This window comes from Protopterus annectens, chromosome 7.part0, assembly GCF_019279795.1.
Source record: "Protopterus annectens isolate FY-2018-M chromosome 7.part0, PAN1.0, whole genome shotgun sequence".
In the NCBI taxonomy this organism is placed as follows: Eukaryota; Metazoa; Chordata; order Ceratodontiformes; family Protopteridae; genus Protopterus; species Protopterus annectens.
The window spans coordinates 102,465,183-102,489,734 of NC_056739.1; the positions used below are offsets into that span (position 1 = coordinate 102,465,183).

The following is a 24,552-nucleotide window of genomic DNA, read 5'->3' on the forward strand; positions in this document are numbered from 1 at the left end:
ACCAGCGTAGTGTAGGTTTTTAATTTGTTTTTCAGTTGAATTGTACAGGTTATAGGTCACATTAAAGGTGGGTGGGAAAAAGTTTTGAAATGATTTATTGTGGTCTCATTTTTTTTTAATATCACAAAAACCTGGCATTTTAACAGGGGTCTGTACACTTTTTATATCCACTGTATGTACCTTACATCTTAGACATAGGGCATACATCTGAAGTATGGCACTTGGGCCTAAGGTTTTTGCTTGCTGGCCAGATATTTGGCTATCCGTGGCAGGATATCCCTTTGGTAGGGAATACTGCAACAGTGAGAAAGTTAGGTGATTTCCTGTTATGGTCAGCTGTACTTTTGTTATACACAAACCTGGAAACCATCGAGTGGACAGTAAGATCAATGTTTTTTTTTCAGTCTCTTATGTTGAAAAAAGATGGAAGTTTTCATTTCAGACTGAAAATTACAATTTTGTTTATGTGATGTGCAAAGGTGATGAAGGTTTTTACTTTAGACTGCCAATTACAGATTGTTTTATGTGAGGTTAAAAGGTGAATGAGGATTCTTCCAAATGCTGAAGTATTTAAACAGAATGACTTAAAGTGAAAGGATTCTTGAGGGAGGGGTATTGGGATAGTGGATTTGAGAGAGACTATTTTTTTTATGAATTCCAAGTGGCATATATTTAGCTTATTTTTATATTAGTGGATAAGCTTAAGCAAAAGAACCAAACATTTTCTGTTAATACTTTTTCACTTGTTTTGTCAGGGTGCAAGAATACAAGGTTATCTGCATAAGGAAGATAATTCTGGGAGGGATAACATGGCTGAGATTTGATTGATGAGAAGAGAGTAGATGAGTAAATGCTGAATCCTTGGGGACCCCAGGTGGTAGTGGGGTAGGTTATCTACTGATACCCTACTGCTGAAAGTTTCTCTGTTGCTGTACTGTTCATTACTTTACTGATGTACCTGTGTTTCCTCCTGCTGCTGTACATGTCCCACCCTATACTAACTGTCACAATGCTGTGCCTTCCCCCTGTCTGTGGTTGTACTGCACACAGTCCTACTGTTGTACCTGTCTGTCCTGCACTTTTCCATGTGTGCTTCTTCACCTCCCCTCACTGCTGTACCGAAACAAACTGTTACTGTACCTGTCTCTGTTCTCCGCCCTGTGGCTGTACTTTTCCCTGAACCGTACTGCCATAAATTCCCTCTCTGTGCCTTTCCTTCTTCCTGCTATGTACCGATCACAACTTGAAGCTGCTTTTTTTTCCTTTGCTTTTCGTATTTGCACCCGCGTGTGTTTGGGCCTGCTTATCTACTTCTATTCTGCCTGCCCTTTCACAATATGGTGGTGTAACTTGACAAGGGTATGGGCACAGATAATGTCAATGTGACTTCTTCAGGCACACATGCATGCACATTGGTCATATGCTCACAGTCTAAATGAAAATACGTCCTGTTGGGAGCTGTAAATTTGTCTGGGTAATTAGAGTGTCTTACCTTCAAAAGTTAGTTTGAACGTTTTTGACAGTTGGTTCACGCAGTAGGACAGAAGTCTTTGAGCGTGGAAGGGGGTTGTGGGCAAGCACAAGACAGTGACTGGCCAAACCAGATTTCAGGGGTAGGTCTTGGTCATGCAGGGTGGGGCTGGCTGGATTTACTGTGGCTGATAAGTACCAGGACTCCTCTCCAAAATGTTAGCAAATCAGGCAGTCTTCTTATAATAGAGGACACTTTTACACAATACATTTGTCCTTTTTCAGTGGTGGGGTTTAGGCAGATAAACCCTTTACACAGAGCAGCATCACTACCTGTACAGAACTCTACATCTAGCCTTTACGAGAGCTGTAGAAAGACCTCGTTCCTAGAACACATTAAGAGCTACATTCAGTTTTGCTTGTATTTCAGATATTCTTAATTCATAAGAAAGCTTTAGAATTAGTCAGACTTTCTTTGACTAGAGTCAGTTGTAGGACTAGGCTGCTCGCTCAAGATTATTGACAGTTTCTTTAAGATAAGTTTTGCTTCAGCTGTTTTTAGTTTACTTTCTGTATGAAAAATGATCTTCAACATATGTTAATCTAAGTATTTTGCATAATCTTAAATAAAATATTTTAGTATTCTACTATAAAAAAAACTTCTTGTTTTGCTGGGTAAGGTTGTGCAGTAACTCAATTTTGGTGCTAGTTGTCTTACTTAGCTGGTGGTGAGGTACTGAAAAATATAGTTTTGGTGCTGTGGTGTTTGGGGAAGTTCTGTTCTTTCCTGGGATTTACAGTGTGTGTGTGCATGTTTGTTAGTCTGAGTGAGCCAAGACCGCCATTATTGGTGGTAAACAGAACATTGTAGGGCACACTGTGCTTCATCGGCAGAAAGTTGCATATTGTAAATAAAGCTAGTTTGTCATCTCTTTGCTGACTCGTTTATTTGAACTTGGTAAAGGTTGTGTATAGCCTAAGGCAACAGTGTTCAGTTACCATCACAAAGGGAAACCCATGACAGAAATGAAACTTTGATTTGTTTTGTATGTTTTTCTTCAGTCTTTATTCATAAAATCCATGCAGTTTCAAAAGTGTTGCATGCTGGTAGCAGTGTGTGATATTAGTTGCATACATTTCACAGACTGTTTTCTTGCATATATTAGCCTTGTGCTGATCATTCGGGCATCTTTTGATAATTCTGTCAACAAGATAAATGCAGGTTTGTACTTCTCAGAAGTGCTGAGTGGTAAGCACAGTGACATAAAGAATCCTTTGCATCTCTCAGTACATTGTTAATCTTTTGAACCTTTTCATAGTTTCACAGGATACCTACTGTGTATTTTGGCTGAGACACAAGGCACAAGCAAGTGGCTGAGCTATTGGCGGTGAATGTTTATGTAGGTTGCCTTCTAAGGGAGACCAGTGAAAGCTGCTATAGGAGTACTGATGATCATTTTAAGCTCACTTAATGATGTTTCTTTTACTGTCTTTCAGTATCCAGCCTGTTTACGGAGCTCAGCACCCTCCTCTTGACCCTCGAGTGCCCAGGAAGTAAGTGGCTACTTTTCTGTTTGTTGTCAAGATGAAAAATAATGTACTTGCATATTAGAAAAACCACATGAAACAGTATACCAAGTAATAGGATTTACTTAAGATAGAAAGTATGACAGGAAAAAAAGTCAGTCCTGTGTTCTGCTTGCGTTTACTTGACAGTAAACCTGAAAGGCCAGTTTGCCTGCATTGTTTTATTGATAGACAAGTAATCTGGATAATGTTGTTGATTTCTTCTACCTTTCTCAGGTAACAATCTAGATTTCCTGTAGCACTTAATATAACATGAGAGAGAGCCTTGTGGGTCAACTCTCATATTTCCATGTTTAAGGGTAGTGAGATGTTTCATCTTGTTGAGGGATGACCTCTCTAAAACCTCTCACTTCTTCACTTTGTAGCATCTTTGGCTATGCCTTTATTGTTGTGTTGCTAGCTGGACAGCTTGGTTGTCTTTGTGGAGAACATGACAACATTAGATAAAGTAAGCTGTTATCTTGGTGCAAGGCTGTTATCTCCCCTATGTTTACCTTTTCCTGTGATATTAGAAATGACCAGAAGCACAAAAATCAAACTGTAATGCAAGTAACCTAACACAATAACTGCAGTGTTACCCCTTTCCTGTTGCAGTTTATCATAGGATCATAGCAAGTTACTAGGCTATTGGCCCTGATGCCCTTACAAGCCTAGCCAAGAATTTAGCCTATGTTCCGACAAGTCAGCACCTGATGCCTCTGTTCAGCAGGGACACAGGTGGAATCCCAGGGGTGTATTTTCTGTTCCCCATCCAGTTATCCAGGTTGCACTTACTCTGCTTGACGTGGTGATGGAGGCTATTCCACAGAAGGGGAGTCTCTGGGATGCAAATCTGTCCCACCAACAAGTCCTGTTGATGTCACAGACCAGGTTGAGGTGGCATGTGTGGGTTACTCGAGTGGAGCTTCACTTTTAGATATGCAGCAGTCCCATCAAGGCAGGGTCTAAGATTGCTTTGTATGCCAGACAGAGGTCACCTCTGAGGAGTCTGTATGAAATTGAGTAGAGGAACAGGGCTTTGAGACCCTGGATTCTCCTGGTGAGAAACCTCTGTGGTCTCCCCAGCTGCTGCATGTGTTTTGAGGTACATGCCAAAAGGGACATTGTTCTCAACAATGGGTCTTATAAGGGAAGGATACAGGGATCGTCCATGGATGAGATACCCTTCATAATGAGGTGGACCATGTAGAAAGCCTCCTGTAGAATGGAGGCAATGTGGTGGTCAAAAGTCAGGTTGCTGTCAACCCGGGTGCCCATGTCCTTCATGACTGATTGCATGCTTAGGACCTTGTTATCAGTGTGATAATTTGTGGGAACGTCACTCTCGCCAAAGGGGATGGTGATGCATTTTTTGGCATTCAGTTTGAGGCCATGTTTCTGGCACCAGGCATTTGTTTGGGTGAAACCCTCTTGGAGGGTGTTCACATCATTAGGGGAATTGATGACAGCACCCAGTTTGCAGTCGTCTGCAGACTTGGTCAGTTGTAGCCCACAGATTTTGGCCTGCACCTCAGAAAAGTATAACCCAAACAGAGGCCCAAAGACCATTCCCTGGGATAAGCCGTTTGTTACAGGTTTACTGCTTGAGGTGGCTTTCCCCTATTTTGACTAGGTGGGTTCTATCAGTGAGCCACTTTGCTACCCATCTGGTAACATATGGATTGATGCCTTGTTGAGAGAGTTTATCTGTTATACCCAAGTGGAGAATAGTATTGAAGGTTTTGGCCAAGTCAAGGTAGGCAGTATGCACAGTCTTCCCCTCGTCCATGGCTTTGGTGACCGTCTCAAAGACGTTGACCAAGTTTAACAGGAATGACTTCCCCTTTACGAAACCATGCTGTGTGGCCTCGAGTGTTTGGAGATTGCCAATGTCCTTGTTAATGAGGTCCATGATAAATCCATTCCATGGCCTTGTAGATCAGGCTAGTTAGGCTGATGGGTCTATAATTTCTTGGATTGGTGGATGGGTCCACCTTTGTTCAAAGGGATGACAGTGGCTGTCCTCCACTCGGCTGGGATGAAGCTGGTACTTGGGCTTTGGTTGAATAGGGTGCCTGATGGTGCTGCAAGTGCCTGCCTGAGTTCATGTAGGATGCAGCCTGGGATGTTACTGGTTCCCGTGGAGGCTGTAATTTTTGCCTTTGAGAGGGGAGTGATGACTTGCTCCCTATAGATATGGGGAAAGGGGGCAGGTGCTGGGGATGTCCTAATTTACTGATAGGGAGGGAACAGAGGGCTGAATTTTTATGCTGAACCTGTTTGGCCACAGATTGGCTATATCTGTGGCGTTTGTGTATATGGTGTCCTTGGCCACCAGTTCTTAGCAGATTTGAGTGCTTCCTTTAAGATTGCAGACAAATGAGAAGAAGGCCTTATGATTGTCTTTAGTAGATGTGGCCAGTTTGGACTCTGTTTGCTTTGGAGGATTTCTGTAGTGCTATTATTTTCTTGCTCAGGTTAAGGAGAGATTGCTTTCAGTTAAGCATCTGCTCCTTCTTGGTCCAGGACAGCAATTTTTTCCTTTTATTATAGAGTTTATTTATTGCAGACATCTACCAGACAGGTTTACTCTTCCTTGAGGAGGAGGATTTTGGCTTGTTGGGTATTCCTGATTCCATGCAGCTACATAAATGCTCTTATAGTACTTTGGTGTAGGTATAGACATTTGTGCCAGTTCCTGTGGAGGGGGAGGGGACTGTGAAGTTGTATACCTTCCCTCAGGAGATTGTATTCAGCTTTGGGGAAGTTTTGTTGTTTGACCCTAGCTATGGGGGTCGGGGGGAGATGGTGACTTCAAAAGTGACCGCTTTGTGGTCGGATCTTACCAGGGAAGATGACACTGTAGGTATGCTGGAGTGGTTACTCATGTTGGTTAATACCAAGTCCAAGATATTTATTACCTCTTTCTTGAGGTGTTGACCAGCTGTTCCAAGGTATTTGCATTGATGAAATCCAGGAATTTGTGGGCATTTGTATTTTGGCATGAGTAGTTCTTCCAGTCTATGGTTGGATGGTTAAAGTCGCCTAGGATCAGGGTAATTCTTGATGGATTCGAAGAGGTCCATATAGGTGGAGTGGGCATCTTGAGTCAAAGTTGGAGGCCTGTTACAAGCTATCTTTTTGAATAGCGGTCTTGTCAATGGTTAACTGCACCTAGAGCACCTCCTGTGCATCATACTCTTTGACCAGCCTGAAGGTGTATATATCTTTAATATATATTAAAATTCTACCTCCTTTTGCTTTGCTGCCCACGGTTTGGGGTCTTGAATGTATGATAGGATGAGTAACGTTGTATGGCTGGGGTGCTCTCAGCAGCTTTGAACCAAGTTTCTGTGAGTGCACAAATGTCAGCAATGAGTGCAGTTTCATGTTTAGACTCCTAGCATTTAACAGGATGACCTTTAATTTGTGTTTTGTTGAAATTTTTATGTTGGTAGTTTTAACTTCATCACTTTTCCTAAAAAGGCACTATGGGGGAGGCAAGAACCTTTGCCTGAAGCCCAAGTGAAACAGTTGCAGGCCATCTTTGGCAAAGCATCGTGGTCTGTCGATCATAACTTCCCAGGCTGTCAGGTACTGGATCCTCCTGGCATGACACCAGAAACTAAGCCAGTCAAAGTCAATCATTTTCTCTTTGTATTGAGGCATCATTCTGGTTGACGGTAGAATGCTGCTTAAGGCTAGGGACATACTCGCTTGGGACACATTCAGCAAGTTCAGTCATGTCTGTCTTCATACAGTCCAGGGAGTTACATCTCAAGTCATACACGCCAACATGGACTATGACAGAGTCATAACCGTACCTGTTGCTGAGAGTTCTCCTTTTGATATTTGTTTGCTATGAAATAATTTTCTGTCATTACCAGTTATAGCTGTGGCATTAAACATGGTGCTTATGATTTTGTCTACTTACCATGTGTTTTTGTACCACTGTTTTGAGTTGTGGAGTGAATTTTCACAGCTGTAGCAGTATCTGAGCGGTACATTATTTCTGCTTGTGGAACTGCCTCAGCTGTGGAGTGAGTACATGTACTTGGCAGCTTGACAGCTGCTTAAGGAAGCTTGTGTGTTCTGTAGTCAGCATTTTCTTCTAGTTGTTTGAACTGCTTTACTGTTAGGCGGTGCTGTAACTTTTGTGGTGTAAGATTGAAAAAGTGCTCCACCTGTTGATTACATATGTGTATTTCATAGGCAGGATTCAATGTATTATGGAGTAAGGATGTTGAAAAGCTGTTGAGTAACTTTGTGCATATCTGATCGTGCTTTTACTTTTTTTTTAGTCATGCTCTGCTTGAATGAGTATGTGTGTAGCAGTACTGTGTGTGTGGATGACAGCATTAACCTGAGTGTACATGTTTGTGGTAATGTTCTAGTTAGTGTATAGTCTTTCTTGCAGTGATAGTGTTATAGATATTCAGTATACATCTGTCTGTGACCGTCTTTCTTATGCGGACCAAGTCTTATATCTGTAGTTGTGTTCCTTTGCCATGCAGATGTGCTGACGCGTAGTATTGCTGTTTTCGTGAAAATCTGAATTCATTGTTCCAGCTGTTTGTACGAGTTTATTGTACGTGACCTAATCTGATATCCTTTTTATTCTTCCTCAATATATGGGTTGTGGATCAAACTCTCAAGCTCCTTCCTCTACCCATAATGCCCCAGTCAGCCTGCAGTACCTCAGATTTCATTTGCCACCATCTCGCATGAACACGGATCCTCTCTCTGGAGGTTTTTAGATTTTTATTTGACGACTGTGAGTAGCTTTCTGATTCATTATTATTATTTTCTGTAGCCTTTTGCTAGCCTCCCACTACACTTATCGGGTTTTTCTTCCATTAGATGTTCTTTTTCAGTACCTTTCTCTGCTTTTCTTGGTAGTGTCATGTGCACCATTGTTGGTAGCAGTCTATTCCTTTTTACTCTGCCTTACTTATCCTTTTAAGGGTATCCTTCCTACTGTTGGTAGTTTTTCTGTTAAAAAAAAAAAAAAGAAAAAAGTTGCTGTTGCATATTTTCTTCTTTCTGTACTTTGGTAGTGATGACCGAGAAACCAACCAGCTTTAAGAAATGCACTTCCAGTGGGCACATTACAAATTCTGAGTGAGTTTATCATCTAGGGGTAGCACATCTTTCTTGTTCTGTTTGTGCTGCATTCAACTTTACAGCAATTTCTGATAGGAGAAACAAACTGGTTCTTAAAGGACTGCTGCCTCCATCTTCCTCTTCTTCGTCAGGGGCTCAAACCCTCCAGTAAACACTCTGACTCCTTCAGGGTCTTGAGAGAGATTGCCTACTTTCTTCTGAAGCCTCCTCTTCCACTGTGGCTTCTGTGGAGTCTCCTAAGAAGAACCGAGGAACTTTGGATCCAGCTTCTTCTGATCCTAAAAGAAAACCATCGGATTCTAAGTCCTCAGATCTGACTAAGTCTCCCAGAAAGCTCTCTGATCCAAACCTCAGATCAGACTGCTTTATGTAAGTCTTCACAAACTTGGTCACCTGTGCTCACAGTTGATCCAGTATCCCCTCAGGGCCATTCCTCCATTTCTTCAAAGTACACTAAGGAGAGAATCAAGCCCACAGTCCATTACCTCATCCATGAAATTCTCCAGAAGTCTTTCCAGGGCTGATGTGGATAGGATGATGAGGAAATTCCTCAGATCTGAGATTCAGATGGGGGTTATTTTGGCTGTGGTTCCCATCAGATCAGTGAGCCTTTCCTCCATTTCTCATCTAGTCATATTTCCTTCTCCAATTCATTCTATGGCTTTGGAGCCCACGGATCTGAGAGCCCGAAGAGAGTCAGTGTCAAAACCGAAGATGGCCAGGTCTGTGACTCTGACAGTTTCCATGAGTGGTTCTGCTCCTATCCCTATGGGTCAGGATGAGTCCTGCAGCTGAAGCGTCGGTGTCACATCCGAGAGACCAGGGTTGACTGTGATTGTTGGTAGAGCCATTCTTGCCCCTTGGAGCTTCGGCACTAGATAGCTCAGGTCTGGCTCCCTCTTGAAGGCATGGATCAGGGTAGGGTCGATGCTTGGTTGCTTTGGAGATTTCGGCCCATATGCTGTTGGCTACACCTTCTCCCGGTTCATCTGCTTTCAAGGTAGTTGCGAGGGCCTTCTCTCGTCCAAGAGATCCAATCCCTCGCATTTCCTTGGATCCTATACCTATTCTTCCAGCAGGGCCGAGTTCTGATCTCGTCTGTCCAATTCCACAGGAACAGCTGGTACCAACTAGCGTCTGGACAGCTTCCCTCCTGGAAATTCTCCTTTATCGGATATGTCCTCAGAGCATCCCCCTGAGGTGGTTCCCCGCAAGAGAACATGCAAAAAGGAGGCACATAGTGTCCCCTCTGGAATCTCTCACAGTGAGTACTGACTTCAACAAAGGGAAGGGGTCCCCCAGATCTCCACCAGATGTCATCTCATTGGAGACATCCTAGAGGTACGTAAGCAAAAGGGTGGATGGTCTTCAGATACTCCCTCCCCACAAGAGTTCGTCTTTCTGGAAGCTTTTGGTTCCAGCCCATCTACTTCTTAAGTGACTGCCCCAGCTGATGAAGTTATCAACTTAGTCTCTTGCCGAGTATGGAAGAAACCAGATGCTGTCGAACCAGTTCTCTTAACACTCAGATAAAATTTTGGCACTGCCAAAGGACAGTCCCCCATAGGAACAAAGGAGTCCCTGTTGATGCTATGATTGTGGTGGCAGACACAATAAAAGAGCTGGCTGGACAGAGCTCCTCTTTCCTTCCCCTTAACAGAGGGTTGAGGGCAATGGACAGATTTGGGAAGCACGTATTTGCTTCAGCAACCTTTGCTCTGAGGTCCTTGAATTTAATGCACTTTTCCAAGGCTGAAGATGGATTTGACCAAGGAGCTCTCTTAATTCGTCAGAGTCTATGTCTGCAGAGGTCTGTAAGACATCATCTTCAGAACTGGCAACTCTATTATCCATTTCTAATGCGTTCATGAGGTTGATATCCAATGCGGCAGAGGGTATCTCATGGTCTGCCTGTTCAGGCATTGTCATCCGGAGACGTGCTTCGATGCAGTTATGCCGATGTTCTTCATGTTTCACTGTTGCAGTCATCACATTTGGGTTATCTGCTTGCAGTAGCCCTCAGTCGGCCTGATTATCAAAGTCTTGGATCCTGCATCGGTTGCTGTCTCATCTTCTGTGACGTCAGGTAGCCAGGGGTATAAAGCATGCAACCGACACCATTACATCAGTCTTTCTTGCCGTGCGGTGCCTGAAGCCGAAGCAGTTTGCAAGTGCTGGTCAGCTGACTCCTGAAATTTTCGTTTTCAAGTTTCAGAACCGAAGTCTTCAACTAAAGCTAAGTACCCCGTTGGGGAATCTTTTTCTTGCTCTAAACTGATGTCAGTCAAAGTTAATAATTGTATTTCATGTGGAAAGCAAATACCTCATAAAGATTTTCATTCGTACTGTATTCCTTGCCTAGGCCCTGACCACTACATACCTCGCTGTCAGTTTTGTGCCTTATTTAAACCATGAACTATTCGTCGTCGGTACATTTTCGCTTCTAAATATTTTGGTACTCTGGTCAATTATCCAGATATGTCTTCGGTAAGCCACCCGACTACCGACATTTTGCAAAAACGCAACGATAAAGACAGAGGCCGCATAGGTCCAAAGCAGCCGACGACACTTCTCTTAAGCTAGTCGCCAGTTCCCCGGTACTCGGTGAGGCACTTTCTCAGCCCCTGATACCTGCTACTTCATATTCGCAGGCCTCTACTGAGACTTATATGGAGTCCGGCATGCTGCGAGATGCAGCAACTGTGGAACCTTCGGATGTCTCTACCTTGGATGGGTCAAGAGCTGTTGTGCAGGCAGGCTTCTGAGGGTGTATTCAGGCCTACTGACTTGCATATTAAACCGACACCATCTTCTTCTTCTAGGCCTAAATCTCGAACCATGCCTAGGAAACCAATGCCCAAACTGCATGGTCAGGCCTCTATGCTTAAAAAAACAATGATAAGAATGGCTGACGACCTTATTACTTTAATCAGGGGAAGCCAACCTTCCCCCTCTAAGAGACCTAGGACTGAATTTGCTTATGATACTTCTGGCCAGGATTCTGAAATTTCTGTCTCTTCTGATGACCAGGATTTACCGTTATCTACCTATGAGGATTCTGATGCAGAGGACTCTATTCCTTCTGCTTCTCCCAGAGTATTTTTCTTTTGGTGAAACCTTGCATACTCTTAAGGAGCATTTTCTCTGGGAAAGCCAGGATTACTCTGATTCTAAAAAGAGGCTTAGAGATTTCTTACTCCTGCCCCAACACAGGCCTTTAGCTATCCCTCTTGTGCTGGACATTGTTGACGATGCCTTTTTGGAATCTAGCTTGGCCCCTGACTCTTTACCTCCTGCTCCCAGAAAACCTGATAGATATTACAGGGTTCCTGATTCTCACAAGTTCCTTTTTAAAAATTTTACTGCAGATCCTGAGATCATTTCACAAGGACCCAAGGGCATTAAGGCTACTACTGCCAAAAATCCTACCCCCTCTGATAGAGATTCCAGGGCCCTGGATAGATGAGGTAAGAAGGTGTACACCTTTGCAACCTTGGCCATCAGGGCCTTAAATTGCCAGTTTCATATGTTAAAGTATCAGCACCATATTATATTGCTTAAACAGAAAATTATGTTGATTCCTGATTGTGCTGAAAATAAGGATTTTCAGGATTTAATGCATTCTGCTGAACAGGTTGGGAAACATATTTTGCAATGTGGTTTTGATTCCCTAGAGGCATCTTGCAGGGCTCCATTCACTGGGTCTGTACTTAGAAGGAATGCTTGGCTTAAGGAGCAGTCTTTGCCAGATCATGTTAAAACTAAATTGCTGGATGCTCCCTTAAATCAGGACCGCCTGTTTGGTGACAAAGCAGTAGTAGTTCTTAAAAAGATGGAGGAAAAAGCTAAATCTATGCAAACTGTTAAAGATTTCTTACAAGTGCAGCCTCATAGATTTAGTAGGCATTGGCCCTCAAAAACTTGGTCCTTTCCTGCCTCTTCTAGGCCTTCTCAGTTCAAACCCAGAACCAGCAGTACACCCAGGCTTCAGTCCCAGGGTGCACACAGGACTAAGCAGTGTGGGGCTCCCACTTCCAAATCTGGGAGTAGTAAGACTGTAAGCTGTCTCAATGACTTAACTTTAAAACTTCCAAGCACTTCTCAACTGACTGCTCCTTTGGGGGAAAGATCGCTCTGCAAGCAAAAAACTGGGAACTCATTACCCAGGACAAATGGGTTTTAAACATAGTTTCCCAAGGATACAAATTTCACTTCCACACGTTACCAACCCCAAACAGTTGGCCAGATCTACCCCCAGATCAGTGGGCAGAGACTCAAAAGAAAAGTACTCTCTCTCTTAAGATTAAACTCTCTTAAGATTAAAGGCTATTCAGACTGTACCAGAAGAGGAAAAGGGACAAGGTTTCTACTCAAGACTTTTCCTGGTACCCAGAAAAGACAACTCATGGTGTCCTATCCTGGACCTGTCAATCCTAAACACCTTTTTGGTGATTCCAAAATTCAAGATGCTAACTCTTCACCAGTTGCTTCCCATGATAGGCAAAGATGCCTGGTTGGCAACACTGGATTTAAAGGAAGCCTACCTGCACAACCCAGTCAGGGAATCTTGCAGAAAATGCCTACGCTTCAAAGCAGGCTACATGCACTATCAGTTCTCTGCACTGCCATTTGGCTTATCTACTGCGCCCAGGGTATTCACAAAGTGCCTAGCTCCAGTCATTGCATTTTGCAGGCAAAGACATATTCAAATATACTCATACTTGGACAATTGTCTAATTCAGGCGGAAAGCCAGGACATACTTTTGAATCATCTGGCATTTGTACAAAAGGTGTTAACTTGTCTGGGGTTTACCATAAACAAAAAGAAATCACATCTGATACCCTGTCAACAAATTATATTCCTGGGAGCAAGCTTGAACACAACTTCCCAGATGGCTTTGCTCACGCCAGAGAAACAAATTCATTTGACAACTTGCTTCAAACTAGTATCTGCAAGGCAAATACTGCAAGCCTTGGGGTTCATGGCCTTGTGCATTCTACTAATTCCGTATGCAAGACTACATATGAGGAAAATACAATGCTATCTAAAAAGCCTATTGTGTCAACATTCTCAGGATCTAGAAGCAATGATTCCTATCATACCTTGCCTACCGTTAGAATTCCTTTGGTGGGCAGAGGCCTGCCAACAAAACAAGGGACTACCATTCACTCTACCCCCTGCCGCCCAAACCCTAACAGATGCATCAGACTATGCATGGGGGGGGCTCACCTGGCAGGGAAGTGCATTCAGGGCAAATGGAACCCAACTCAAATGCACCTGCATATCAATCAAAAAGAAATGTTAGCTGTACAGAGTGCTCTGACAACCTTCAAGGACCTTATTCTTCCAGGACGATTAATGGTAAAGACAGACAACACCACTGTTATGTGGTACATAAATAAGCAGGGGGGTACCCATTCTTACCCCCTCTGCAGACTAGCCATGGCTCTGTGGAACACAGCCTTGTGCTACCAAGTGCATCTACAGGCTCAATTCCTGCCAGGAAAACTAAATACACTGGCAGACGAACTGAGCAGAAATCTCATGTACTCACACGAGTGGAAACTGGAACCGAAGATTTTCAACATGTTGATCAACAAATGGGGGATCCCAGATAAAGACGTGTTTGCCTCCCCCCAGAACTACCAATTGGACAAATTCTGCACAAGGACTCCCCACAAACAAGCTTAGAAAGTGGATGCTCTGTCCTTCAGCTGGAAAAATCTATCCATTTATTCCTTTCCTCCTCTGCCTCTCCTCTCCAAAGTACTACTAAAGATCAAACAGGACAAACCAAGGATGATACTGGTTGCACCAGACTAGCCACGCCAACATTGGTACCCCCTCTTGCGCAGTGTGTCACAGCTGGCCCCATGGCACCTACCTCAGACCCCTACCCTGCTGTCTCAGCAGGAGAGCCAGATTCTGCACCCCCAGCTTCAAACCCTGAACCTGGCAGCCTGGCTAATTACCTAATCTCTCCGTTACCACCCCTCAGTAAACAAGTGTTGGATGTCATTTTGGTGGCAAGGAGGCCTAGTACTAGAAAATCTTATGCTGAAAAATGGAAAAGATTCTGTGCCTCAGAGGGGCCAAAAACTTAAGACCACCCAGGAGAGCCCCAACTCCAGCCTGGGGCCTTAATTTTGTATTGGAAAAACTCACTCTTCCTCCTTTTGAGCCAGCTGCAACTTCCTCTTCTTCTTTCGGCTTTTCCCAGTTAGGGGTCACCACAGTGGATCACCTGTCTGCTCATGATTGGCAGTGGAGTTTTACAGTGTTGAGTTGCCAGCCTGGTGTCCAACCTTCCACAGAAGGCATACACACACACACACACACACGCACTCACACCTAGGGCCAATTTAGAGTGTCCAATCCACCTGCAGCATGACTTTGGGATGTGGGAGGAAATCGGAGCACCCGGAGGAAACCCACGCGACCACAGGGAGGACATGCAGACTCCGCACAGAAGGCACCCCAGCTGAGGATCAAACCTGAGAACCTCTTGCTGTGAGGCGACAGTGCTAACCACTGCACCACCGTGGCCACCCTTGAGCCAGCTGCAGAGTTAAAATTCCTTTCTTGGAAAATAGATTTCCTTTTAGCAATCACTTCAGCAAGAAGGGTATCTGAATTACTGGCCCTTATGGCAGTGGAGCCTTTCATCATCTTTCATGCGGACAGGGTGTCCCTCAGGACCAATCCCTCTTTCATGCCCAAGGTGGTATCCAATGTGGCTCTTAATCAGTCTATTCATTTGCCAGCCTTCTTTTCTAATCCACAGAACAAAGGGGAATGGATACTACATTCCTTAGATGTGCACAGACAACTTAGATTTTACTTGGACAGGACTAAACCTCAAAGGAAATCTGAACAACTGCTGGTGGCATTTGTTGCAGGGGCAGAGGGGAAGGCTATTTCAAAGCAAACCATTTCTAAATGGATAGGCCATTGCATTCATTTCTGCTATAAGCACCATGGAAAACCTATCCCAGAGGGGATTAGACCCCATTCAACCAGGGCTGCATCTACCTATACAACCTTTCTCAGATGTGTCCCTGCCAGAGACATCCTAGAAGCTGCTACCTGGAGATGTTCTTTGTGTTTCACTGTTGCATTCATTACATTTGGGTAATCTGCTGGCAGGTTGCCCTTAGTTGGCCTGATTAACAAAGCCTTGGGTCCTGCGTCGGTTGCTGTCCCTTCTTCCATGACATCAGGTTGTCAGGGTTATAAAACATGCAGCTAACGCCATTACATTAGTCTTTCTTGACATGCGGTGCCCGAAGCAGAAGCAGTTCGCAAGTGCCGGTCGGCCGACTCCTGAAATTTTCATTTTCTAGTTTCAGAACCGAAGTCTTCAACTTAAAGCTAAGTACCCCGTTGGGGAAACTTTTTCTTGTTCCTTACCGATGTCAGTAAAAGTTAATAATTGCATTACTTGTGGGAAGCAAATACCTCATAAAGATTTTCATTTGTACTGTATTCCTTGCCTAGGTCCTGACCACGACATACCTAGCTGTCAGTTTTGTGCTTTATTTAAGCAGCACACTATCCATTGTCGGTAAATTTCTGCCTCTAAATATTTCGGTTCTCGGTTTAATTATCCAGAAATGATGTCGGTTAGCCATCTGACTACCGGAATTCCGAAAAAATGCAAAGAAAAAGACAGAGACAGGCCGTCGAGGTCCAAAACTGCCGACAACGCTTCTCCTAAGCCAGTTGCCAGTTCGCCAGTACTCAGCGAGGCACTTTCACAGCCCCTGATACCCGCTACTTCTGATTCGCAGGCCTCTACTGAGACCCATTCGGAGTCCGGTATGCCGCGAGATGCTTCACCTATGGAACCCACGGATGTCTCTACCTTGGATTGGTCCGGAGCCGCTATGCTCAGTCGATCATCAGGACACATACTATCCCATCAAGGTGCACAGATGATCCCAAGATATCTGTACTTTCTGTTGGGAGCCAGCCACTATCAGTTCAGAGCCCCACCCTTTGGCTCACCAAAGCCCCCCCAGGCTGTTTACCAAGTGCATGGCAGTGCTGGGGTTCTGAGTTTTTCCATATTTACATGAATGGCTCCTCACCACCCCAACCAGTCATCTCTTAGAACAGTCCAGGGACTATTTGCTCCAACCTTGTCAAAGACTAGGTATTTCAGTAAACGTCTCAAATCAAAGCTTCAGTCCATTACAGAACCTGGAGTTCATTGGTGCCCATTTGAACATAGTAAGTCAGATTGCCACTTTTACTACGCATTGCATGGTTAAAATCAAGTTCCAGGTACACCAAAATCTTGTTTATCCTGCTCCTGCAGCCAGCTTTATTCTTCAGGCTCTAGGTTTGATGGCAGTGGCCGTAACCTTCCATATTACTGTTGCAGTATTCTTTACAATAGTGATCCCCTGCCCAGGGCAGCCTGATGTCTGTTCAGTATACCAAAGCCTTTAGGTTATAATGGGTATGCAATATATCACACACATGCTCCCTGTGCATGGTGTAGGGCATAAAGGTGAAGTCCGGGGTGTACCATCCTCAGAATCTTTGCCACCAGTCCGATCACCATCTTCTATCATCTGTTGCTTCCTGGCATTTTCAGTTTTCTGCTTTGTCCTTTGGCCTGTCCACTGCCCCAAGGGTCTTCACTAAATGCCTCACTCCCGTGATTGCCTTCTGCAGATTGAGAGGAATACAGATCTTCTTTTGCTTAGATGACCTGCTCATTCAGGCCTCTTCTCTAGAGATTTTACTTCAACAGCTATACTTTGCTATTTGCCTTTTGCAAAGCCTGGCGTTTACTGTAAACTTCCAAAAAATCATTCTTGACTCCTTCTCAGGACCATGTTTTTCTAGGATGTAGGCTTCAGACTGTTCCGTTGCTAGTGTCTCTGCCTCCTCCAAAGGCATTAACTTTGATTATTTTAATCCCTTCTTCCTCTGGCTTCAATTACAGCCAGGGAGCTTCTCAGGGTTCTGGGTTATATGGCTTCCACCATTCCCATGCTTCCTCTGGCCAAGCTTTATATGAGAAAGCTCCAGTGTTTTTTTAAAATCAGTTTGGCTTCAACGTTCTTATCCTTTAGATTTTCTAGTAGCTTTTCTTCCATGTCTCAAGCTGGAACTTCAGTTGTGGATTCAGCAGTTGTCTCTCAACCCAGGGCTGCCTTTTCAACCTCCAGTCCCCTCTCGGGATCTTTTCACAGATGCCTAGGAAGTGAGATGGGGGGCCTCCTCCGGTCCTGTGAAACCGCAGGGCCTCTGGTCTCTTTGACAAAAGAAAGACCACATCAGTGTCAGAGAATTGAGAGCTATTTTTCTGTCTCTTTAGGCCTTTCATTCTCTCTTCCTTCCAGGGCCCCTCAGAATTCTCACAGACAATACGACAGTGATGTGGTACATCAGCAAGCAAGGGGGGGGGGGACAAGGTCTTATCTCCTGTGCAGACTAGCACTTCAGGCTTGGGATCTAGTTTTCCAGTATTGGATTATTCTTCAGGCAGTTTATATTCCTTGGATCAGAATATAGTGGCAGATTCTTTGAGCAGGTCCATAACACAGTCCCACGAGTGGATGCTTCACAGGCATTTGTTTCTGGACATTGTCCACCAGTGGGGTACTCCTCAAGTAGATCTCTCTTTTGCACCAAAGTCCCATGTCCTGTGGCTTGGAAGGTGGACACCCTCTCTTTTCTTGGAGGGGGATGTTTCTTTATGCCTTCCCTCCCCTTCCTCTCATTCCAAAGGCCCTCTTCAAGATACAGCAGGATGCAATGTTCTTGGAAGACTATTCTTCTTTTGGCCCTAACTTCTACCAGGCAGGTGTCTGAGCTGCAAGCCCTTATGGTTGTTCCTCCTTTTTTTTTTTTTTTTTGATAGGGACATGTTGTCTCTTCGTACTAATTATTTTTTTTCTGAACAAGATGGTTAATATGTTGTCTGTTAATCCATCTATTCATTTGCCCACTTTTTTCCCTTCTCAACAATCTGCTAGTGAGAAGGTTCTTCACACCTTGGATTTGCATAGACAGCTAAGATATTGAGTAAAACTAAAGCCATTCGTAAATCTGAGCAGCTTTTCCTTTCATCCTAGGTCTTTAGGTTTGGCTGTTTCTAAGCAAACCATTTTTTCTTGGATATCTAAAGTCATTTCCTTGTTATTCCTTTCATGGGAAGAGCCTTCCTTCTTCTGTTAAGGCTTGTCCTTCTAGGGCTGTAGCCTGTTCTGGTGCTTTTTGTTTTTTTTTTTCAAGGACTTTGGTACTAATTCTGTTCTTGAGGCAGCTACCTAGTCTTCTGTGCATACTTTTACCAAGCACTATAAGTTGGATGTGATTTCTGGGGCCAGAGCTAGTTTTGCCAGGGCCATTCCTCATGGCTTCCTTGAGGGCTCTGTTGGCCCTTCCTCTTCCCAGTCTTCTTCTTGAGCTGTACTGTAAAAGTGATATGGAAGGACATAGTACAGTTGTGTAAAATCTTACCATAACAGTAGGTGTCCTTCTCTTCACTGTTGCAGTACGCTTCCTCCCTCCTCCTCCAATCCATTTTCCTTCAGGATGTACTTGTTACCTACTAGTGTCCTTAGGATGTCATTCCTACAGGGGCTTTTTCAGTTCTGATGATGCTATATCTGGACGTCACCTTTACACCCTATGCCACGCACGTGGAGGGTGTGTGTGATGTACAGTGTACCCATTACAACCTAAAGGCTTTGGTATACTGGCTGGACATCTGGCTGCCCTGGGCAGGAGATCCCTATTGTAAAGAATACTGTGTCAGTGAAGAGAAGGACATCTACTGTTATGTTAAGATTTTCCACACCTGTAGTTTCCTGTGGCACCTAACTGTATACATGTTCTCCATGTCCTCTGTCCTTCACAGTCAAACTCACTCCAGTGTGCAAGGTTACCTGAGCCGTCCTTTTACTCTACCCCCTCCAGTGGCTAAAATGGAAGGTGTCCATGGTCAGTTGGGGGAAGGCATTTCTTGGGATGGACGGTCCAAGGCACATGGTCCACCAATAGACCAATTTGCACATCAGTGTCCTAGAGATGAGAGCAGTTCTATTAGCATTGTAGGCCTTTTAAGATGTTTTCCCTCTATGGACCATTGTGATGCAAACCAACAACATGTCTGTGGTCTGGTACATCAACAAACAAGGGGGAACCCAAACTTACCCTTTGTCGAGAGGCAATGAGAGTGTGGCAGTGGGTGATCTCCTCAAACCGCATTTTTATTGCAGTGCATGTTCTGGGAAAATCTAACGTGCTAGCAGACAAACTCAGCAGGTCCATTTTTTTACTTCACGAGTGGTCTCTCAAACAATCAGTGATGGAGAAGATCTGCCATCATTGAGGCCATCATCTCCTTGCATCTCCCCACAGTAACAAGTACAGCAGGTATTTTGCTGTAATCCTTCCTCAGGAGAAATCACTGAGAAATGCTGTAGTCCACATTTGGTCCTCCGGACTTCTTTATACCACTCCCCAGTTACCTCTGATTCCAAAATTCTTACAGAAAGCAAGAGCTCTGTTAACCTCATTGCGACCATCTGCCCTTGCCAAGTGTGGTTCTCATTCCTTTGGTCTCCTCTTCGATATCTGCCATGGATACTGGACCCCCAGTCCAGACCTTCTATCGCGTCCCTCAGGGATGAAGCAGCTCAATATTCCAGACCTCAAACTAACCACATGGTTTCTTCTACAAGGAAGATCTACAAAGTAAATGGAGAAGATTTTCATCTTGTCCTCTTAAAACTCATTACATCTGAGTGACGCCTCCAAGTGCATCTGTAGTTACCTCCTACTGATGCCTCTAGGTGTCAAATATGGGTTGTTCATATTTGCATCAATAATTCTAAAAACATGCTATGTACAACTAGTACATACAAGTACTCAACTGCATTAATATTTGATCTCTGCCTAGTGCATTTAAAGAGATATTAACTGTTATAATGATATTAATTAATATAGATATAATTTTCACATTTCTCTTAATATCTCAACAGCCAAGTAACACAGAACTATTTAGCCTCATATGGAATCTCTCAGCTAGATGAACAAAATGCTGCTGACAGTACAAACTTGAGTGGTTGCTGAGATATTGTAAGTTGTTTACAAAATATTGCAAAAGTAATAGTGTGTTTACTGTAACTTATAAAATTCAGTTTAAGATCTAGAACCTAAAAAAGTACTAACACTGTAAAAATAGTTTGTGCTGAAGAGTTTGCCATTTATACCTTCATAACTCCTACGGTTCCACAGATATCAACATTTGTTTGAAATGTGAGGGCATAATTTGATTTTGTCAAAAGGCTTTGGCTCCGCCCATTGGAAGTTGCAGTGCAAACTCCCTGAGCTCCAGTGGAGTAAATGAGCTAAGAAGGAAATTGACCCTTTTACTGCTCCTATTTCTTCGGTTCTAGAATTCTTAGCCTCTGTTTTTCAGGAAGCTGGTAGTTTTTCCACAATCAAAATACAAATAGCAGCCATATCAAATTTTCATTCTGAAGAAAAAGCTTCCTCTTTAGCTTCTTCCAAATTGTCTAAGGCTTTTCTAAAAGGCACCTTCTTACTTAGGCCCTAGTGAAAGATCCGGCTCCTGTTTGGGAATTTGACAGTTGTGCTTCTGGGGTTGGTACAACAACATTTGAACCTTCAGTCAAAACTGATTTAAAGGTTTTGTCTTGGAAAACAGCATTTCTAATAGCTATTACATCTGCAAAGAGAATTTCAGAACTGCAGGTTCCATCATCCAAATCCCCTTACATGTTTTTTTCACAAAGAAAGAGTTAACCTACGAACCAACCCTCCCTTCTTACCAGAAGTATCCTCTGAATCAAATATCAAGCAATTCATTTGCCTGTTTTCTTTCCTAATTTTTCAAATAAGGGAGAGTACATGCTGCATCTTTTAGATGTACATAGACGGCTGCGTTTTTATCTACACAGGACAAAGGGTTTCAGGAAATCAGAATAGATGTTTGTTTCTCACTGAACAGAGTGGGATCACCAGTTTCTAAAGTTACCCTGGTAAAATGGATTGCTGATTGCACTGATTTTGTATAAACTCAGCGAGGCCTCCTTACCAAAGCCTCCTAAGGCTCATTCAACTTGATCCATGTCCACTTCTTCTGCCTTCTGGTTTAGAACTTCCATTGATGATATTTGAGCAGCAGCTACCTGGTCTAAACCTCATACATTTATTACTCATTACAAACTAGATTTGACTTCTAGAAGCAGAGGTGCTTTTGGTTTGGCAGTTGTCCGGAATATCCTTCCATGAGGGCCACCCAAGATTCACACAAGTGGGGATTCTGTCCCACACATTGAGGAAGAATGAAAAGGGCAACATCAGATATTAAAGTTATGTACTTACCATGACTATGCATCTGTGTTGTCCCTTTTCATTCTTCCTAAACTCCCCACCCTCCTTCCCCACTTCCTGTCATTTTCTGGAGTGATCTTATGGATATTTTGGAACTTTTTTCAAGGTTTGAGCACTAGCTTTTTTACTATTATTTCCTTGATCTGAAGTATTGTGGACTGACTGGGGCATTATGGTTGGAGGGAGTAGCTGGAGGGTTGGATCCATATGTCTGTGATATGTGGCTGAGTCAGATCTGAGCTTCAGATCCTGAAGGATGAAAATGAACAACACAGATGCATAGTTATGGTGAGTAGATAACTTAATTTTTTTTATGGGAGAGGGATTTGCGGAAAAAAAAGTAGTAGGTTTTTTTTTTTTTTAGGGTTGTGATTTACAAAGCCATGTCTGAGGAGGAGTTAAAGCTTCCTGAGTAATTTTTTTTGGAGGTGTGCCATGTTGTCAGATGTGCAAATGAGTATGGAGTCATCGGAGTACTGTATTAGTGAGACCTGTTTTCTGGGTGTGTAGAAGGCATTGGTGAGAATTTTAAAGAGCAAGGAACAAGGATAGAACATTGTGATACATTGGTGGTGACTGGGAGGCATGGAGAGAGGGTAGAATGCCATTTTACTCATTGATACCTGTCTGATATATATATAGCTTTTAAACCATAGCAGGGTGGGCTGAGAGAGACCTAATGAGGAGATTTGAAGTAGAAGTTTGCTGTGACAAACTGTGTTGAAGGCTTTAGATGTGTAGAAATAAGGAGGAGACTAGTTTGGTGTTATCTCTAGCTTTATTGCCAGTATCTATGTAGGCTAGTACACTGTTAGCACTACGGAAGGATGGAAGCCATGTTGTGTGGGGATAGGAGTTTTTCCTGCAGGAGATGGTTTAACAATTGTTTTAAAATACATTTTCAAGTATTTTGGAGAGGGGGGGGGTAAGATTGGTATAAGCCTAAAGTTAGTAATGTCTGTTGAATTTCCTCCTTTGTGCAGAGGGATAATATGTGACTTTTTTTCGAGAGAGGGCACATAAGTCAATCAGGAATCCCATCTATAAGGATAGAGACAGGATAGGCAATGCTGTCGGCTACTATTTTAAGTTATTCTTTTGGAAGGTTATCAGCTGATGTAGAGCAAGGTTTGAGTTTTTTAATAATAATTTTATATAGGATGTGGGCACAGGTTTGAAGGTGAAAGTGAATGTGATGATGTGTGACTGCTGGGCAGGGTTAGGATTCGATGTTGAGGAATCCTTGGTTTAGAGATGCTATACTATCTATAAAATAAGACTTGAGTTGTTTTGCAGTTTTGAGTGATGAGTTATTTTAAGAGGAGTTACGGATGAATTTATGGTCAGTATGCAAGATTTCTTAAATGACTGTCCAGATTTTGTTAGGACTGTGTTTACTATTATTATGAAAGTTGTTGTTGTAGTATAGTTTTTTTGTACGATTGCAAAGTATTCTGGAGATTTCAAGATATTGTGGTGTTTTATATTTTTTCCATTCTTTCTATGCTTTAGCTTTATCCTGCATTAGCATTCTGCTCTTTTTGGATAGCCAAATTACATTATTTTTCAGTCTCTTCCTTCTAGAAGGTACAAGGCTGTTTAGTATGTTCAGGAAAGTTGCATTGAATTCATAATTACCTGAAAGGCCAAGTGGTACAGTGGATAAGTTGTATGCCTTTAAACCACAAGGTGCAAGGTTTGATTCTCACCACTGGAAAGAGTTTGGTTGGGAGGGTGGCCTAATGGTTAAGGTTCATAATTACCTGAAAGGCCAAGTGGTACAGTGGATAAGTTGTATGCCTTTAAACCACAAGGTGCAAGGTTTGATTCTCACCACTGGAAAGAGTTTGGTTGGGAGGGTGGCCTAATGGTTAAGGTGTTTGCCTTACAAACACAAGGTGCAGGGTTTGAGTCTCACAAGGAATAATTGGCTAGGTTTAAAATGGCTCGCAAGGGCAGTTAGCTTGGTACTAATCTATGAATCTATTTACAGCATCATCTGAGGGAAGGATTTTTTTTAAAGTTCAAGTTAATAGATGATAGGGTAGTAATGAACATTTTTGGGTTAAACTCTGAAAGGATGTGTGTTTTTATAAACATGCTGTTTAAGTGAATGCATGAGATGTCTAGTTGTATAGAGTGGAAGATGTTCGCTGAGACAGTCAGATATTGTACCTGAGGTGGTGTATTTGCTAGGGTCTGATACTAGGATCCAGTCAAACAGGGAATTTCATGTCTTGCTATAATGTGTGGGGCTATTACTTAGTTGTGTGAAACCATATAAATTCATGTTACATGTAGGGGAGTTAAGAGTTTATGTACAACCAACTGACATTCACATCACCTAGCAGTATTATTTCTTGTGTAATTGTAATGGATATCCAATATAGGATAGCTTCCATTATAGCTGTATTGTCGGTAGGAGGTATGTAAAGGACAATAGTACATATTTGTTTAGAATTGTTTAATTTCAGGAAAGCTATAAGAAGCTCTGCCAAATTGAATTTTGATATTGGTTTGTTGTATGGAGCAATCTGGTAATTGTTATTTAGGAAATATTAAAACAATACCACTACCTTTCCTCTTTATATGGTCATTATGGAAAATGATATAGCCGGGAGGTGTCATTTCCAGTAGTTTAAGCTAGGTTTAAGACCGGTTTCAGTTTCAACGAGAATATCAGGTCTATGTTGGGTAATCCAGATGTGTAGTTCAGCAATTTTATTTATTCTTCTTCTGACATTTATGGCAGGAAAAGTTAGATTATTGGGGTTGAGGGTTGAACTTTGTAGGGTTAGACTAGTATGTGGAAGAGAATTGTCTCAGTGTTCATTGTGATAGTTGGGGCCAGGGTTAGGGTGAATGTCTCCTCCTAGAAGGATTTTAGTATTAGTGAATTATTGATACTTGTTTTTTGGAGAATATTTTTCCACCTAATTTTGTTTTTATAATAGAGAGTAATGAGTTTATAGCCAATACAAATCAGTTAGCAGACAGATACCAAGTAG

At 42.9% G+C, this 24,552-nt stretch overlaps 1 protein-coding gene across 1 annotated transcript in view; it reads left to right on the top strand.

Moving 5' to 3' along the window:
- Positions 1 to 24,552, top strand: part of TBC1D22B (TBC1 domain family member 22B) — a 1,162,021-nt gene that overhangs the window by 221,869 nt on the left and 915,600 nt on the right. Inside the window, exon 2 of the mRNA XM_044076529.1 lies at positions 2,968 to 3,024. Coding sequence (XP_043932464.1) covers positions 2,968 to 3,024 — 57 coding nt within the window. The remainder of the gene's footprint in view (positions 1 to 2,967; positions 3,025 to 24,552) is intronic.